Source organism: Myotis lucifugus, unplaced genomic scaffold (assembly GCF_000147115.1).
Source record: "Myotis lucifugus unplaced genomic scaffold, Myoluc2.0 scaffold_1, whole genome shotgun sequence".
In the NCBI taxonomy this organism is placed as follows: domain Eukaryota; kingdom Metazoa; phylum Chordata; class Mammalia; order Chiroptera; family Vespertilionidae; genus Myotis; species Myotis lucifugus.
In genome coordinates, this window is record NW_005871049.1 from 24,283,747 (window position 1) to 24,301,383 (window position 17,637).

General features: G+C 40.5%; 1 protein-coding gene across 1 annotated transcript in view; it reads left to right on the forward strand.

Annotated features, from left to right (window-relative positions):
• MARCH1 (membrane associated ring-CH-type finger 1) overlaps positions 1-13,179 on the forward strand; it is a 399,528-nt gene extending 386,349 nt beyond the window's left edge. The window contains exons 6-7 of the mRNA XM_006081832.3: positions 7,052-7,199; positions 12,031-13,179. Of these exons, the coding sequence (XP_006081894.1) occupies positions 7,052-7,199; positions 12,031-12,338 (456 nt within the window). The 3' untranslated portion in view covers positions 12,339-13,179. The remainder of the gene's footprint in view (positions 1-7,051; positions 7,200-12,030) is intronic.
• The last annotated feature ends 4,458 nt before the right edge of the window (positions 13,180-17,637 follow it).

Here is a 17,637-nt window from a genome sequence, read left to right on the forward strand (position 1 = left end):
TCTTTAATCCATTTCTAAGAGGGACATTATTTACTATAGGCATATTTATGAATTTAGGATTCATTAGGTCTCAAGAATCACTACTTATAAATGTTTAAAGTCTGTTGTTTGGTTCTCTCTCAAAGTATTTGAAATTGTAACCAGAAAAACTAGATTTTAATAGGCTTTATGTAAAATCTAATGTACATAAACACTAATTTGAAAAGTGGAATTAAAAAAATGAAACAATTTGTTTTAGTGTTTAATGAGCTAACTCCAAACAAATTCACTGATTTTGTGTTTACTTAACCTGACATACTACAGGTTGATTAAAGCCAGGTAATAAAACTGGTTTGTTGATTTTCCTTGCCTGGACTACTGATGATATTAGGGAGTAACAAATGCTACTTCTAATATAGACTCCATTGAAATCACCATACAACTCTGCCAAGCGTCATTCATGAGGCAGGTGATTCTCAAAATTTAGTTCGCGTTAGAATCACCTGAGGGCTCATTAAAACACAAGCTGCAGCCCTGGCACCAAAAGGTTGCTGGTTTGATTCCTGATCAGAGCACACATCCGGGTTCCAGGCTAGATCCCCAGTCGGGGGCATGCAGGAGGCAGCCAATCCCTGTGTCACTCTCACATCAACGTTTCTCTCTCTCCCTCTCCCTTCCTCTGTCTCTAAAGATCAATAACATAATATAAATAAATAAAACACAAACTGCAGGGCCCCACCATCAGAGTTTCTGATTCAGTAAGTCTGATGTGAGGCCCAAAATTACTGCATTTCTAATATTAAAAGACAAACTAAGATATATTAAATTTTTAAGAGTTTACTTGAGTAAAAATCAATTGGCATCAAACAGTGTCAAACTGGAAGTAATTAGGAGTGCTCCAGCCACAGGAGCCAGGAGAAAGACTCCTATAGAGAAAGTGCAGAAGCAGAGCAAGGAAATTATTTGACTGGCGACAGCTTAAAGCCTGGTTGGCCATTTACAATTGGTTCTCCTTAGGTTTTGATTTTTTAACCTCCAGGCATTTATAGGCTGAGGTTTTTGTTATTATTATTGATTGGAGAGATGTAGAGAGACACACTGATTTATTGTTCCACTTATTTACGCATTTATTGGTTGATTCTTGTATGTGCCCTGACCGGGGATCAAACCCTCAACCTTGGTGAGTCTGGGATGATGCTCTAACCAACTGAGCTACAGGCTTAGGTGTTTGTTTGCTTATGTAGACCGGAGGCCACCTCGGGATTAGTGTCTCAGCCCAATGGGCTCCTTATTTAATCAGCGTGAAAAAGAACCAAGTTAATGCTTGCTTCTGGGGAGCACTCTCTACGAACCAGAACCACTGCCTCAGACCCATGGGGCCTCTGGGAACTTCACCAACTTTATAAGCCCCAGAATTTTTTTAGGATTTACTTGTTATCCTCTAGCACAATATCTCTTACTTAAACATATAGATAGTGAAATAAACCTTAGACTCCCTGTTCTGTCTATTGTTGTCACTCACATGCAGTTAAACTCCACCATAATGTGATCAGCAGGGAGGGTCAGAAAATGTTAAACAGTTAAAATGTGATTTTGCATTTATGCTGCGCTGATGAAGTGATCCGGAGCAGCTGGCTAGCTGGGAGCTCCTGAGTCTGGTTGAAAATGGAAAAACAAAACAAAAAAGAACCCGAAAGATCACTATTGCTCGTATTAGCAATAGTTTGGGTTTGGCGCCACCTGGTGGTAATTGCTTGCTCTAGCACTACATAGATTTGCTGATCATGCTGGTTCTTCTGGTTGTTAAGGGAGCTGGAAGTGTCAAGGAAGAAAAGAAAGTGGATAAAGTTAAGCAGTCCCTATCTCCTGTGTTTTGATATTGTGCAAATAAACTGCATTTGTTCTTCATTGGTACAAAAATTTAAAAAGTATTCTCATTAAGCAGTATTTTTTGAATTTATGTTTCAGGACGGAATATGAATACAAGTAATTTAAATTAGAAAACCTGCACCAAATTTTCACAGAAACAATATTTGCTGCAATGTGGAAATCTTTTCAGACAAATACAGTAGCATACTTCTTTTTTCCAATAACAGTTTATATTCAATATTATTCTGTGTTAGTTTCAGATATACAGCAGAGTGGTTAGACAAGCATATACTTTACAGAGTGGTCTCCCCGATATTTCAAGTACCTCCCTGGCCCCATACATCGTTATTAGGATATTATGGACTGTATTCCCTATGGTGTACTTTACATCTCTGCAACTCTTCTATAACTATTTCTAAATGCATAACAAAGTTCAGTTTAATTCTTTCTACTATTGAGGGGTTTCTGCAAGGGACCAAAGGCCAAGAAAAATAAACCAGCTACCAAAGACCCAGAGATTATAAATCCTAAGGCAATGGTTCTCAACCTTCCTAATGCCGCGACCCTTTAATACAGTTCTTCATGTTGTGGTGACCCCCAATTTCATTGTTACAAATTGAACATAATTAAAGCATAGTGATTAATCACAAAAACAATATGTAATTATATATGCATTTTCCGATGGTCTTAGGCGACCCCTGTGAAAGGGTCGTTCGACCCCCAAAGGGGTCGCGACCCACAGGTTGAGAACCACTGTCCTAAAGCAAGGCCAGAGACCACTGCATGAAACTGGCTTTGCCCACCTTAGCTTGTGCCCCATTGTGAAGGTGTAAAGAGACCTGGGTGACCGACGGGGGCAGTGGGGGAGCTGGCAGTGTGAAGGGTTATGGAAAGCTGGGTGGTGTGCTGGGTGCGTGCCCTGCCCTCGCTGCTCAGTCTTAGCATTTCCACCAGCTTCACTGACACCACTTGGAGAGACATGTGCCACCTTAAAACAGAGGGATTTGAGGGCCGATATTTTACTCATAAATCCCCTACATAGGAAAGGCCGTGGCCCTGGTTCCCTGTGGGTGGCAAGGTGAACATGAGGTTTCTGTCTTGTCAGAGAGCCTCGCTGCATCCACTGCAGGGCAGAGCCAACAGAGGACCATTTCAAGGAGGAGCTTGAGAATTTGCTTCTCTAACAGGTGCCAGGTGGTGCTGCCAAGCACCCTCTGAGGCTCCGCTCCCTAATTAGCCCTGCCTGCAGACGTCACAGGGGTCAATGTCATACACGTGGTCACAGGGCATAAGCACACATTTATTTTGTAAAACCGGGCAGGGGAGCACAAATGCTTATGTGCATTTTATCACTCTCCCAACACAAAATCTTTTGTGAACTCTTACTGAATGTCAGCATCCCAAATATTAAACTCAGGCCCTTTCGTGACATCTTTCTTAAAATAAGAATTCTGTCCTTGCCTTCTCCATCCATTCCTCCCTGTGTAGGCTTATAAAACTTGTTCACACTTTGTATACAAATCTGAAAATGCAAGGATATGGATGAACATTTTATAAAATACAGTAAACCCTCGATTTTGCAGACCTCAATTTAACAGACTTTGGATTTAACAGACAAAATTTCCAATCCATGTGTCATATGTGAAAATTAACACCCTGTTAATTTAAAAATGCTTTTAACCAAGATTTGCTTGTAATTAAATTCACGGGTTATATATGTTTTTTGTTATTAATTCACTGCTATTTTTAACAAATTTTAGCAACTAGGCCATATGTTGGAAAAATGCTTTAGTCATTTCACCGACATAAATAAATATTACATATCTGCAACTATAGTCTACATGTTAAAATCCAAGAGTCACCAGTCGTAAACAATGTTTGGATAATGATCCGCTGAATGATTAGCATGTAATCACACCAAATGATTAGCTCGTGATCGCACTGAATGGTTACCACGTGGTGACACCGCATCACACGCGGGATCATTGGTTCTGTAGTCTCCTGTTGTGGCTTTCTGCCACAGTTTTAACGTGTGCCCACAATGTTCCCACGTGCACTAAGCCACGCCCCAGCCGTGTACATTTGTTTACTCTCAGTGACTGGTGGGTACAAACATTTACTAGATCTATTCAGTATAAATTTAAAATTGCTGTAATACATATAGAAAAGTTTTCTGTGAAATTAAACTTTCCCTGTATATTTCATTTTAATTATACAAAAAGGTCTACATAAGTAAAAACAGGTAAACTAACTAATTTGTCATTTTTGACATTTGCATTTGGAAAACCTACTTTATTATATAACGGACTTTTGGCTTTAACCGACAGCCCCTTGCCCGAATTAGTCCATATGTCTGAGATTTTACCAAACACTGGTTTCTGGTGATGTCTTGTGCTGACGATAGTATGCAGTAACTGGATCGTGCAGAGGAGGGCGCTGTGGTATCACATTTCCCTGTGTGCTGTCAGTGAATTCCTGAAGAGTCCCTGCAGGATTTATAAAGTAGGAAAGTTAGATGGTCCCTTCGCACTTCTCTTTTTAAAATACTCCTGAGATTGGGAAGTGACAACTTCAGAATTTCTACTGTTGGAACTAGAAGTCTTTACCTGACTTGGTCCATCCTTGCCAGCCCCTGATACTTTCCTATTTGCGGTTCATTAATTTGGAAGAATGTGTTTCAGCCGCGGCATCAAAATTCTCCTCAAATTTAAGAAGACCCAATTTTTTATGGATTTTTTTTCCCCTAAAGCCAGTTTTACAATTGAGGGTTCATTTGATACGCATATTTTGTTACTGAAGGTATTCTCATCCACTTGGAACACTTAGAATGAAAGCTGCTTTTCTGCAGCGTCCTGCACTGTGTATTTGCCTGGCCCTACTGGATATTGAGGTGATGCAAGAAATAGTTACTAAATCACAAAATGCTATCACCAAATGATAATCAATTCTATACTTCTACAGATTACTCAGATTAACATTGCAATAGATCAATAACAAAACGAATTTTTAAAAATCAGCCTTACCTGTGAAAGCCGAGATACCCATACTAAGATTTTTTTTTCAATTCAGTATTGGTTAATTAACAATAGATTCGATATTGAAGCATCTGGTTTTCCCCTAGCCCCATTACTGAGATCGCTCTGTTATCTACGTGTCCTACTATGTAAAATGTAGTTTGATGAGAAAGAAAGCACGAGATGAAGTATGAATTATCCACTAGCTCTAGCAAACCCTTATAAAGAAAACTGTGTGCTGATTGGCCAGTGAGGGGCGAGAAACGGATGGTGTTTGTAACTAAAGCATTTTTTTCTCTAAGAAGCTTTTCTGGAGCCTCTTGATCAGACTTGAAGAACTGTGCCCTCCTCGAAAAGAAACGATAGGATCTTAAGCGTCATCCTGGAAGGGAAGTAGGGAGCATCTGCCTCAGTCACTGATCAGCAATGGCTTTGACAGCAAGTAGCAGCGTCCTGGGAAATCTGGCTCAATCAGACGGGGCTGTGTTTTCCTGGCGCGTGAGTGGCAGCGGTGGCGGGGCTGTTGCTCATCGGGCTGAGGTCTCCCCAATGCCCAAGGCTGTCCTCCAGGTTGCAAGGTGACTGCTGGGACTCTCACTGGTGACGATGAGTTCCAGGGAGCAGAGAAGAGGAAATGAAGGAGAGGGGGAAGGGGCAATTCCAGGTCCGGATGGAAAAACTCCATATGCCCGTAGAGAGCTGCTCATCTCTCGTTGTTGGCAAACAGCCACTGTCCGCCTCTGCCAGGGAAGGCTGGGAAGCAGCTCTGCTCTGGGCACAATGCCGACCCTCGTGGAATTACTGTTCTGTTAACAAAGGAAGAAAAAAGAAGGACATCCTCTCCCCAAAGTGCTCTGTCGTAACCTCGGACACAGTTCGCATCTTATGACGAGGCAAGTGGGCCTATCGAGGTTAAAGGACTTCACACACGTCTCAGAGCCAGGGCTTCATGGACGTAATGGATGCCCTCTTGTGTTCTATTGGGTTGTGCCTGGAATTTTATGTGGGGGTGGGGGTCTTCGAAGTTCTAAAGATTTTGCTTTAACAAGAGCACTAAATAAAGAAGACGAAGAATCACAGATTATTGAAAGCTTAGCCCATGACGTCACCTCTAATAAGATCGTGATTGGATTTTCCTACAGCAATAATGCAAAGAAAAATGAAATCACAGTTCCTCACGCAAAAATGAAGTGGTACCCTAGCTGTCAAAGCATCGCCATTTCATTTGAGGTTCTGTTTCTTCCAAGTTAATAATGGACTTGCTCTGGCTGGTGTGGCTTGGTTGGTTGGGCGGGGGCCCTGTACACCTAAAGGTTGCTGGTTTGATTCCTGGTCAGGGCTCAATCCCTGGTAGGGGTTGTGCAGGAGGCAGCAGATTGATGTTCGGCGCTCACATGGATGTTTCTCTCCCTTTCTCTCTCTCTCTAAAAAAATAAATAAATAAAAATATTTTTTAAGTTAACAATGGACACATTCCCTCATGTAACCCTTCATGTATGACTCTAACAATAGTTCCCCCACCACCACCCCCTGACGGAGTCAGCAGCCCTCAACTCCCTGCGCAGGGGGTGACTGGGGGGCAGCCATTGTACTCGTAGTGACTGCGGAAAATCAAGACTGCTCTAAGAGGGGCCACTGCTGGTTTTCTCACGTTGCCCAGATAACAAAAGTAGTGTTTTCTAGAAGACTTGTGAACCCATGTTGACTTCCTCTCACAGCCATTCAACTATTTTGTTGGATTTATACATTAAAAAATGCAACACTGTCTCAGGTTACATATTCATCCAAGAAGAAATCATATATTGCTACTAGTACTTGTAACCTAGTGCCGCAAAGAAGTGAGATGCAGAACCCTGGGAGGAAATTTTTTCTAAAATATTACAAGTATCCCATTCATGCTACGGGGCAAGGAAACTATAGGCTAGCAAAACAGAAATGACTTGATTTAGTTCATGTGGACACTAGGAAAATATCGTTTTCATTTTCATATTCATCCGAGTTACCTATAATGCCACAGGTTATGATTTCAAATCTTTATAAACATGAAGACTAATTTGAACATGAGTGTCCTCTGACAAGGCAAACATCTCATGTTTTCCCTCCAATCCTGATCTCTGTGCGGGGTGTAAATGGGGGCCAAAATGTCCTAGTTAGAAACTCAGTCTCATGCGATTTGTTTCTGATTGCAGTGGGAGAAACTACAGATGACCACGAGCGAAAGGAGGAAAATATTCTGCTCTGTCACATTCCACGTCATCGCCATCACCTGTGTGGTGTGGTCTTTGTATGTATTAATAGATCGGACAGCGGAGGAGATCAGGCAAGGCAATGACAATGGTAAGAGCACCTTCCTTTTCTTTCTCTCTCTCTTGGATTCTATGACAATACCCAGAGCTGGGTAGGAAAACCATTTCCCCAGTTTAGATCTTCATGTATGATACACTAGCAAAAACCAGTACTGGAAACCGAGTCTTCTCCAATTGTGCTCTGGCTCTAAAGCATTAGATGTTTGGGGTCCTAAGCGGAGAGGCGAGATAATGAAGTCCATGTAGACCTTGGTGGGGAGAAATACTTGTATGCCATCCATCACTCCAGACTTCACAGGAGCTGAATAAGCATCAGGTTCTTCCTCCTTTGCAAAGGCAAATAGTATTAAAAATGGAAGGCCTTTTTATTTTATTTAGTTCACCCTAGTCATTGCTTCTTTTAGAACATGAATAAGATAATACTCTGGTAGAGAATGTTATTGCTTGTTACTTAATACCGTGTAATGTGGTAGGATTAGCACTGTGGTTTGAAATTTTAAACATACTAGGTTTGACTGTCAAGTCTGCAAAGAAGGGTGTTTAAAAGTCATTAAGGCATATTCTAACATTTAATGTGCATCGGTGGTTTAAAATTGATTGTCTTCACTTCTGAAGGTACCACCTGTTTCTCACCGGGCTCTAAGTGTTACCATATAGCCTCAATCATAGCCAGTAAAATAGTGAGAAATAGTCCCCTAACCCCCTCTTCCTCGCGGGAGAAGGGGAAACACAAAATTAAACCCCTGGTGAATTTGAAAGGAGAAATTGCTCAGATGGTAACTGTATCTTTGCACGGTTATGGAATGTTTATTCATCTCCATCAAAAAAGAAGGAACATGAAAGAAAGAAAAAGATGAGAGGAAGTGAGGAAAATAGTTTTAAAAGGGAAAGCTTTGTTACTTCTATATCTCTTCGGTTTCATAAAAGCAGAAAGATGTTGCATTCTCACACTTGCCCTCATGGTGGCAGCAGTGCGCACCAACATGTGCTCTCCCGGCGGTCTAGGAGCAGAAGGGGACCTGGGCCAGTAAAAGGGACTGTGAGGCCTTGCCAGATGCCCTGGGATGTGGTTTATGTAGTTTAAGGGGGGTGAGGGGCCGAGGAGGGGTGAGGGGCAGAGGAGGGGTGGTGACGGAGTGACAGATCCCGCTGTTCTCTTCTGAAAGAGAATGAAAGTGCTGTGGTTAGAAACACAGGTAGGGTGAGGTTTTGTTTGTTTTTTGGCCCATCCTGAGGTGCTGGATTTAAGCATGTCTATTGGGTCCTTATTAAATAATTTCCTAGAAGGTCGGGCCTTTAAAAAAAATCCATGTTCCCTATATTTACAGGTACTGGCCCAAGCAAAGTCACAGAAAATGCTCCAGAAACATTGCCTTGCATATGTATGGAAAAACAAAGAGGCATTCCACCACCATCCCCACCTTCCTATACCCGACATACGACCTCGCGACTCCAGGGTTTTCCTAGCAATCTAGGGCAGACACGATAGCCAGAGACTTCATATCTGTAGATGTCTAACTTGGAGTTCGGTGTTTGGGAGTCATGAATTTGCCCAGTGTGGCCTTGCCCTCTCCCAGGGGTCACCCCAATTTGGTCCAGGTACATGAGCCTGCAGGGCTCTTTCTGTCCTCCTTCAGCCACATGTGAGGGGAAAATTAAGCACACCTCCTTTTTTAAAAAAGAAAAAAACTGCATCATTTCAAAGTCAACATGTTTTCCATCCATCTTAGAAACCTTCAAAAATATTTGAAGAGGGATAAATTGTCCAGAATTGAGGTTATAAATCAGCAAAATCTTTTGAACTGTAATAGCAGTCCTGAAGGGGGGGGGGGACCCTTGTTGTTGTTGTTGTTGTTTTTCAATGTATTTTTATTGATTTGAGAGAGGAAAGGGGGGGGGGGAGAGAGAGATAGAAACACCAGTGATGAGAGAGAATCATTGATCGGCTGCCTCTTGCATGCCCCCTAACTGGGGAATGAACCTCCTGGCTCATAGCTCAACAGTCAACCACTGAGCCACACCAGCTGGGCAAAACCTTCTTGTTCTAAACTGGTTGTTCTTTCAGATTAAATATGCATGATGCCCCAGATAGCTCTCTCACCTCACTCTCTTTCTCTCTGTCACCTGTAAAGGGTAAAAAATAAAATAAAAATTCATGGTGCTTGAAACTTTAATATCCTGAATTACCCATGTTGCCAACTCTAATGAGAACAGTTGCTCTTTGTACCTTATCTTCACATATTCTAGAAGAATCCTCCAGTATACTACTTATGCATTGAAAACAAAACACAGACCAAGAAAAAAAAAAAAACAAAACACAGTTTTAAAGACTGGAGGTACAGATTTTATTGTTGCCCAGAATTTTTTAAATGTATGCACCACAGAAGACGAGCATAACCAATTGATTTTTTTTCTCCATGCCTAACTCACTGGTGAGCCTCTACGTATCCCCAGGGCAGGGGCCATGATTCGTTATTCAGAGAGCGCTTGGTATTAGAGGCTCCAAAATCTTTGCTGGCTGCAGCTGAGTCCAGCAGATAAGAACTGTGGCTCTTAACATCTGTTTAGAGTATGTGTTAAAGATCACTTCCCTGCAATCCATAAATTATTTTTCCAGCATTAGTGTTTAAATGATTCCTTTTTAAATTAATTACATGTGCTGCTGTTGTTAACAATCCAGATGTGATAAGCACTGACTTGGGCTGGTTGTCAGAGGCCAGGGTTCTAGTTTCGCCTTGGTCTCTGGCTAGTTATGGTGAACAAAACCATTAGTCACTCAGAAGCTCAGTGTCCTCATTTGTAAAACTAACCCTAACCTCCAAAGGTTCTTTTTATGATTCATTTTTCAAAGACACCATGAACCTGGCCTTGCCTCAGATAAATGGAAACTTTGTGTTTATACAATAAGGCACATATATCATGCCTGTTTACTCGCTCTGAGTATTACCCTTGAAACAAGGAAAAGGTTATAAATATGCAAAACTTCTCCTTTGTTCCTTCCTTTTTTTTTTACTTCTTTCTTTTTAAAATAATATACCATCTGGAGAGAAGCAACCAGCATAAAAGTGAAGAAAACCACCTCCCAGTCTTATCAGCCATACACACCATTATACAAACACATTTCGTAACTGTATATAACCTCAGCACCCAGCTGAAAGACCCCAACTTAACAATGGGGTGCTTTTTCTAACTATTGCATTGGTTCTGCGGCTGTGCAGTGAGACAGGTTCTCTTCTGCTGTTGGGGACTCAGAAAGGCTTTTCTGACACACCCCACGTGCCTGCAGTCACGTGACCTGCTACGTAAGATAGGAGAATTGGAACTTAAAAGTTGGAAGAGACCTTAGAGGTCAGTTTTAAAGATGAGGAAATCAGTAATTTGCCTCCTCTGCAGCTATATCATAAACACCCACCTGGGAGCTTGTGGTTTACCCAATGGGATTTATAAAGGAGTCTGAGAGGGGCCAGTGGGTACATCCCACTTTTCAAGCCATTGTCATTGTGGCCTGAAGGTTTAGCGTGTTTCCTATCAAACACAATACACAGAGTTGCCACTTAAGTATTTCAGGACCTTTAGCTAACCTTTAGTGAGATTTCTGAACTGTTCTAGTGAAGGGAATTAGAATTGCAAGGCATGCCCAGGGGCACAGGTGAGGAGGTGTAGTGCTGACAAATGCTAGGGGCTTGGCTGGCAGCCAACAGGACTTCCTCCTTCCCAGGATTCCTGGTTTTCGTTGCCTGGCGTCCAGGTGGGACATCCAAAGATTGAAGCTCAATGCAGTAAAAATGTATTATAGGCACAGTGAAAGTTTTGCTCTTAATCTACAACCCATTAAGCCAGCCAAAGATGGGTAGCATTTAAATCACTCGGCAACAAAAACAAATTTACATTCTTGTAGCAGTTTCTATGTGTCAAGAACTATTCATTTAATCCACACTGAAACCCCATGAGGTAAAGACTAGTATTACCTCCATTAGCCTTTATCTTTTGCTGTATAATAAACATATTAATGATTTTTACAATGAAAACATGTTTAGATGACACTATTTTGGCCATATTGGGGTGGGGGGAGAGGAAAGTGGTGGTTCTCAGTAACAAAATAAAAATGTTATTAAATTTTGACTAAAGTGACTGCAATCCTAAATTTTATGTATGTCTGCACTTAGGAATTCTCCTTCTCTGGTGAGATGTGGTATCTTCTTTCTCCTCCCCCCTCCCCTCTCTTTTAAGGGAATGAGGGTGGGGAGGCAGACCTGTAGGTACAATCTCATACATCTATTACTTTACCTTGTTAAAAAGGATTTTAAATTCTGATTCTTTCACTATGTTCACTGTCCTCCTTAAAGATTTAGCTACAAGGAATAAATGTCAAAGTACATATCAAAAGTCTAATGTAGTATCTGATCACTTGATAATAGGTGGAAAAATATGAGAGATCATTACAGTGGTAGGAAAGAGAATTTATTCACATACAATGTTAACATCTTTAGAATATTTGAAAGCAATTAAGCAATTCAGGTTATAATTCTTATCCACAAAATTTAACATTTATATAGCGATCAATTCCTTACCCACAATTATTTTTAAATGTTTTTATTGATTTCCGAGAGAGGAAGGGAGAGGGAGAGGAGGAAACATCAATGATGAGAGAATCATTGATCAGCTGCCTCCTGCACGCCCCTTACTGGGGATGGAGCCAGCAACCTGGGCATGTGCCCTGATGGGGAATCCAACCACGACCTCCTGGTTTATGGGTCCACGCTCAACCACTGAGCCACAGCAGGCAGGCATGGTCTTTTGAAGGGGTCATGGAGAAAGATTACCAAATACATTGATAACATTCTCTCTCTTTTTGCTTCAAGGTGTCCTAGAATGGCCATTCTGGACAAAACTGGTTGTGGTGGCCATCGGCTTCACAGGAGGTCTCGTCTTCATGTATGTACAGTGTAAAGCCTACGTCCAGTTGTGGCGCAGGTTGAAGGCCTACAACCGTGTAATCTTTGTGCAGAACTGCCCAGACACTGCCAAAAAGCAGGAGAAGAGCTTCTCGTGTAACGTAAACACGGACACCAAGGATGCGGTCGTGGTGCCTGTGTCACAAACGGGTCCAAATTCCCTGCCCTCCCTGCCCTCCGCAGAAGACAGCCCTCCGGAAGTGATGCCGGTGTGACTGATGCAACAGGTGGGAGTTCCTTCAAAGAAGATCTTTCTAACCTTCGGCCACAACAAATGACAGAGATGATCCTGAATTACTCACTTTCTGTATCTTCTCCCCTTTCTCTCACTGACTCGTTTCCCTTATTTGGCTTAGAAAGGAAAGGAGGAGAAGACACCAAATGACAAGACCCCATGAAACAGAGTCTGAAGTGATACGGAAACGTGACAAGTTTGCTGAAGAGTCGTCTCTGAAAGGATTAAAAGTCGCCGGAGCGAGGAATACTTTCAGGCAATGTTCATCATCAGACCAAATGGGCACACGAGTCTTCACAGTAGCAGGGGAGAGTTTAAGAACACAGACTTGAATTGCAATGTGTAATTCTTCTAAGGCCTCGTGATGTTAACTATCTCGTCTGGAAATAGCAAGCATAGTTGGTTTTAAGCTTGAAATTGTCCGCATTGCCCCTCAGGCACATCAGAAGCACACTCGGAGGATGCATCTTTGATATTCACACTTTGACGGAGAACAGAATTTGATGGTTAGTGCAGTCCAGTTGTTTTGACAGATGCATGATTTTAAAAGACACAGTATGTATTTGAAGATATTAACTTGGAATTCTATTTAAATGGTGAACAAAAGATTTTCATTGATTTTTTTTGGGGGGGGGGATTATTTGGCTATTAAATATCCACATAAGTTGAAATCAAGTCTCAGGTTCCATATTTTATCTGAACCCTCTAAAACAGTGTAGTGTAGCAGAAGTGTAATGTGAGCTACAAGTGCAGGCTACCTATGTAAATTTAAATTTTTCTAGCAGCCCCATTGGAAGCTTTTAAAAGAAAATAAGTGAAATTAATTTTGAGAATGTCTTTTATTTGACCCTATGTATTCAAGTCATTTCAACATGTTATCAATATTAAAAATTATTGACTCTGACTGGGTAGCTCAGCTGGTTAGAGCATGGTCCCACAGGTTTGATCCCTGGTCAGGGCACATACAAGAATCAACCAATGAATGCATAAATAATTGAACAACAAATCGATGTTTCTCTCCCTAATCTCAATAAAAAATTATTGAGGTAGTTTACATCTCTTTTTATGAACCAAGTCTTTGAAATTCAGTTTGTGCTTTATCCTTACAGCATATCTCAATTTGAATTAATTATATTGGCTTAGCACAGCCCTAAACTTGGAGACAGAGCCTCTGATTCATTCAACAGTTGAATACTTTAAAACAGCAGCTTAATTCACTCTTTCACTCAAAGTCTCACAAATGTTAATAATTTTACACAGCACTAAATAAATCAAATTAAATAGGCTGGTTGAAAAGTTAGACGAATTCACTAAAGGATGAAAAAACCAAAGTATAGAAAGATACAGCCATCTGCCTGGGGCAAGGTTCTGAAAGAAACTTGTTTGCTATGATGAAGCACTTCTGAAGGGGAAAATAACAATTAAATATTTTGTTATTAAGTCAAATGTGTAAGGCTTTTTAAAAAAAAAAAAATCCATACAATGTGTCAACTTGACAGATGAATAGTTAAGCATTTCAACTCTATTTTTAAAAGCTGACAGTATTTCCCTTGCTCAGCTGGGAAGCAAAAACATTCAACAGATTCTGTGATAAGTAATAAATTGAGTTGTTTAGGTTTGACAGTTCAGTTGATTATTGTGTTCTTTGCATATTCATGTAAAACTGGTGTGAATGATGTTGCAGTGAGCTAGACTAATGATTATAGATATAGTGGCCTGTCAAAAAAGATGTCTTACATTTTAAAGAGGTGATTTATTTTTGTTAGCTGTCATATTTATTATTGTGAAAAGGCAACCGTGATGGCCATAAGAACCAAAGCATGGGTATCGCATTGCACAAATCCGGGTATCACATTGACGCACTTTGTAATTATCCGTGTGCTTGTTCTTCACTGATTATCATAGAAAAAAGGAGAAAGAAATAACCTTTTAATGAGAAAGATGACTATTAGTAGTGGCTGACACTGAGTCCAACAGTCCCAATTCCTAGAAATAAAGGGAAACAATGTCTACCCTGTGTGTGTGTGTGTATCCATGTACATACATGAGAAAAATATTCTCATTCAGGCAGGAAACAAAAGGTTTGAAACTCATCTTTCTTAAAACGTATTATAGGGATGTGGAATAAAGGCAATGAGAAAACAAAGTTGAGGTAATTAACCTGAACCAAAATTTCTGTACAAATAAGGACATAAAACGGTGTACTAGTAATAAAAAATAAGGACCTTAAACAAACTAAACTCCATGCCCCCCTCCACCCAAGGGATTAACCTTGATTCAACTGAACTGTTAATTTCCCTAAGCTTTTTACTAATCCATGTTTCCTATGGTTTAGAGATGGCAACATGCTGTTTACAAATATTCCTGGGTGGAAAAATCTAGCCACCAGCAAACAAAGAAATGATTTCTCTTTTGTTTGCTCTGGAAAGAAAAGGATTGTTAGCACCACAAATACTGTTTATATACTGTGCAGACCTAGGCAAAATAGATCAGTGCATAGCTCATTTCACAGTGGCAGGTGACTGGCTAAAATAAGGCCTCGTGTATTAAGGGCTTCCCTCAACACTAAGAACACATTTCTGGGATGAAAAGTAAAGGTGAGCATTACTGTATGAATGACAAAAGATGATAGGGTATTATCTTAAAACCATACCTAAATTCTCAACATGAACTTGTACAGGCTTTGACTTTTTTTGAAATGAGAAAATAATAGAGCTCCCTAGCAGGTTAAAAGTCAGTATTTTATTCTGCTATTCTTCTGACCGTTTTGAACCCTGAACTCCTGAATTTAAATCTTTTTAAAACTTTTTCTGCAATGGCTGTTTATGGTTCAATCTAAATAACTATGTGCACTTGAAACCTAATGTGGATTATTTTCTTCTTATGTTCTGTGTGGCAATGGTGCATTTGCCCTTTCGAAGGATTTGGCTTTGTAACAGGGCCTATGTGGACTGGACATACCCTTCAAAGAGAAGAGCTGCTCTCCAGGATGACGACTTTTCCAAAGCACGTTTCCCCGTTCATGGAAGAAATAAAATGGAATTGAAACAAAGGACTGACTTTGAAGAATGAGCTGACAGTTCTGTTCAGAACTTTGGATTCTTATAATCATTAATCTGTGGTATTATCCATCCCATACATCACATAGCTTTATGCTGTTAATTTTTTTTAAAGAACTGCCACTTTTATTATATAGGATCAAAGATTAAATTATAAAGAATTAAGATTCAAGTATCTTTTTAAAAGTGAAGTGCAAAGGGCCATGAAGCTTAAGTACAAGCACAAACCAAAATAGAAAAGAAAAACAAAAACAGAAATGATCCCATCAACCTGAGTGAGCAATGGAGAATTGAAAGAAGATAGGTGTATATACTGAATGCCCCAGGATTAAATCTTCACTCTGAGCTGCTGCTACATGTGATTCTAGTCCCAGAGAGATGGCCCCATAGTTACATTTATCTTGTGCAAAAGGTCCTTGGGTCCTCCTCAAACAGCGAGTCTTTGGTTGGGAAATTAGCTCATCAGTGCAGTGACATTATTATCATTGTCACTAGGGTGAGATGGGGAAGACTGATACAGTTTACCTAGCCTTGCCTTGCCAATGAACATTTTGGAACAAAGTGGAGCTATTAAAACTCATTATCGTCATTATTGTAGTTGTTATGTAATAATGGTGTAGGACTCACACTTTAAGAAAGATGAAAACCTTTTTTCTTTCCTTAAATCAGCCCAAAGGTGCTATTTTACATATCAATACAGTTGAAAGGACATCCTGTTATTTTGGGCTGTTTCCTCATATCTGATGAAAGCCCACTTTGAGATTGGATTTTGCATTAAAACAAACAAGAAACAATTATTTTGACTGTGTGCAATTTTTGAGGTTGAGCATTTGTACTTTTTTGGTTTTACCTAATTCTCTTGCATTAACACTTTACTGTTTTGTGAATAATGTGTATTAAGACAAATTAAGGAAAAGAATATAATTATCTGTGAAAGACTTTGTATATTAAACAAGTGACTCGTACCTTTTTTGTGGTTTCCATAGTTTTTTTTTTTAACTTACCAGAATTTCTGCTGATTTGTATCTGCAACATTCAAATGAGGGAGTTATTCAGATTTTTCAATGGTCTGGGTTTTTAATCTGAGTGTGAACATATTTAAAATTATTTTAAGGCCAACAGAGACTGACTAACCCATGAAATTGTAGAGTCTGATAAACATGCACTAACGGGGGAAAACAACAGAAATAATTATACAAACTTTCAAACCCTGCTTTAAAGATGACAGCACAGGCAGAGAAAACAGCAAGTGCCCAAGTCCTGACTGGGAAATGTCAAGCAAGGTTCAGCCAGTAAAGAAACCACAAGCCCTTGTTAGTGTCAGACAGTTCATTACCTAGATAGCAAAAGAAACCCGAGCTATGGAGCCAGCTGTCGAGTCTTGCCCCAAGGAAAGGCACAAAAAGAAAAGGGCCAGATGACAGGATGACGGAATGTATGGACTGTTACTGAGATGCTGATTCCACATGCAGCTGAGCAATGTTATGGCCTGCAGCTACACCCAGAAGAGATGACAGGTGGAAACACTGCTACCTCATCAGAACCCAGGAGGCAATGACAAACTGGGCCACAGGTCATCCCTGTAAGATAGGGAGGCAAAGGTGAAGGGGCCGATGACAGTTTCTCACAAGCATCTCATATCGTGTTCCAGGAAGATCACAGGGCATTCTAAAGCTCAGGTTGGCTGTGATCAAACCTGGCCTAAGTGGCCACACTCATGGTCATCAGGATGCCAGCACAGAGCTGTTCCACTGTAGGAAACAGCTTGGGTATTTTAGGAATGGACAGAAGGCCAGTGTGTCTGAAGGGCTAGTGGAAACAAGCTGAGGTTGGAGAGGCAGTCAGGAATCATTGCAGGACTCTTTGGCTGCGCTCCGAACCTGAATTTCATTCAAAATGTGATGGATGTCATTGTAGGCTTGTCAATTATTACAGGTGTACCATTCTGGTAGGGGATGTCGATAATGGGGGAGTCTATGCGTGTGGGAGGGCTATATGGAAGATCTCTTTTACCTTTCTCTCCATTTTGATGTAAACCTGAAACTGCTCTATAAAAGTAAAGTCTTTTTAAAAAGTGGTTAGAAACAAAATAGTACATCAAAGAAACAAACACACCACTAAAACTGTAACGGAATGATACTGCGACAACATTGAACAAATGAGCAGCATATCTTAGTGTACATTCTTAAAAAGCGCAGCTCTGGAGAATGGGTTAAGTGG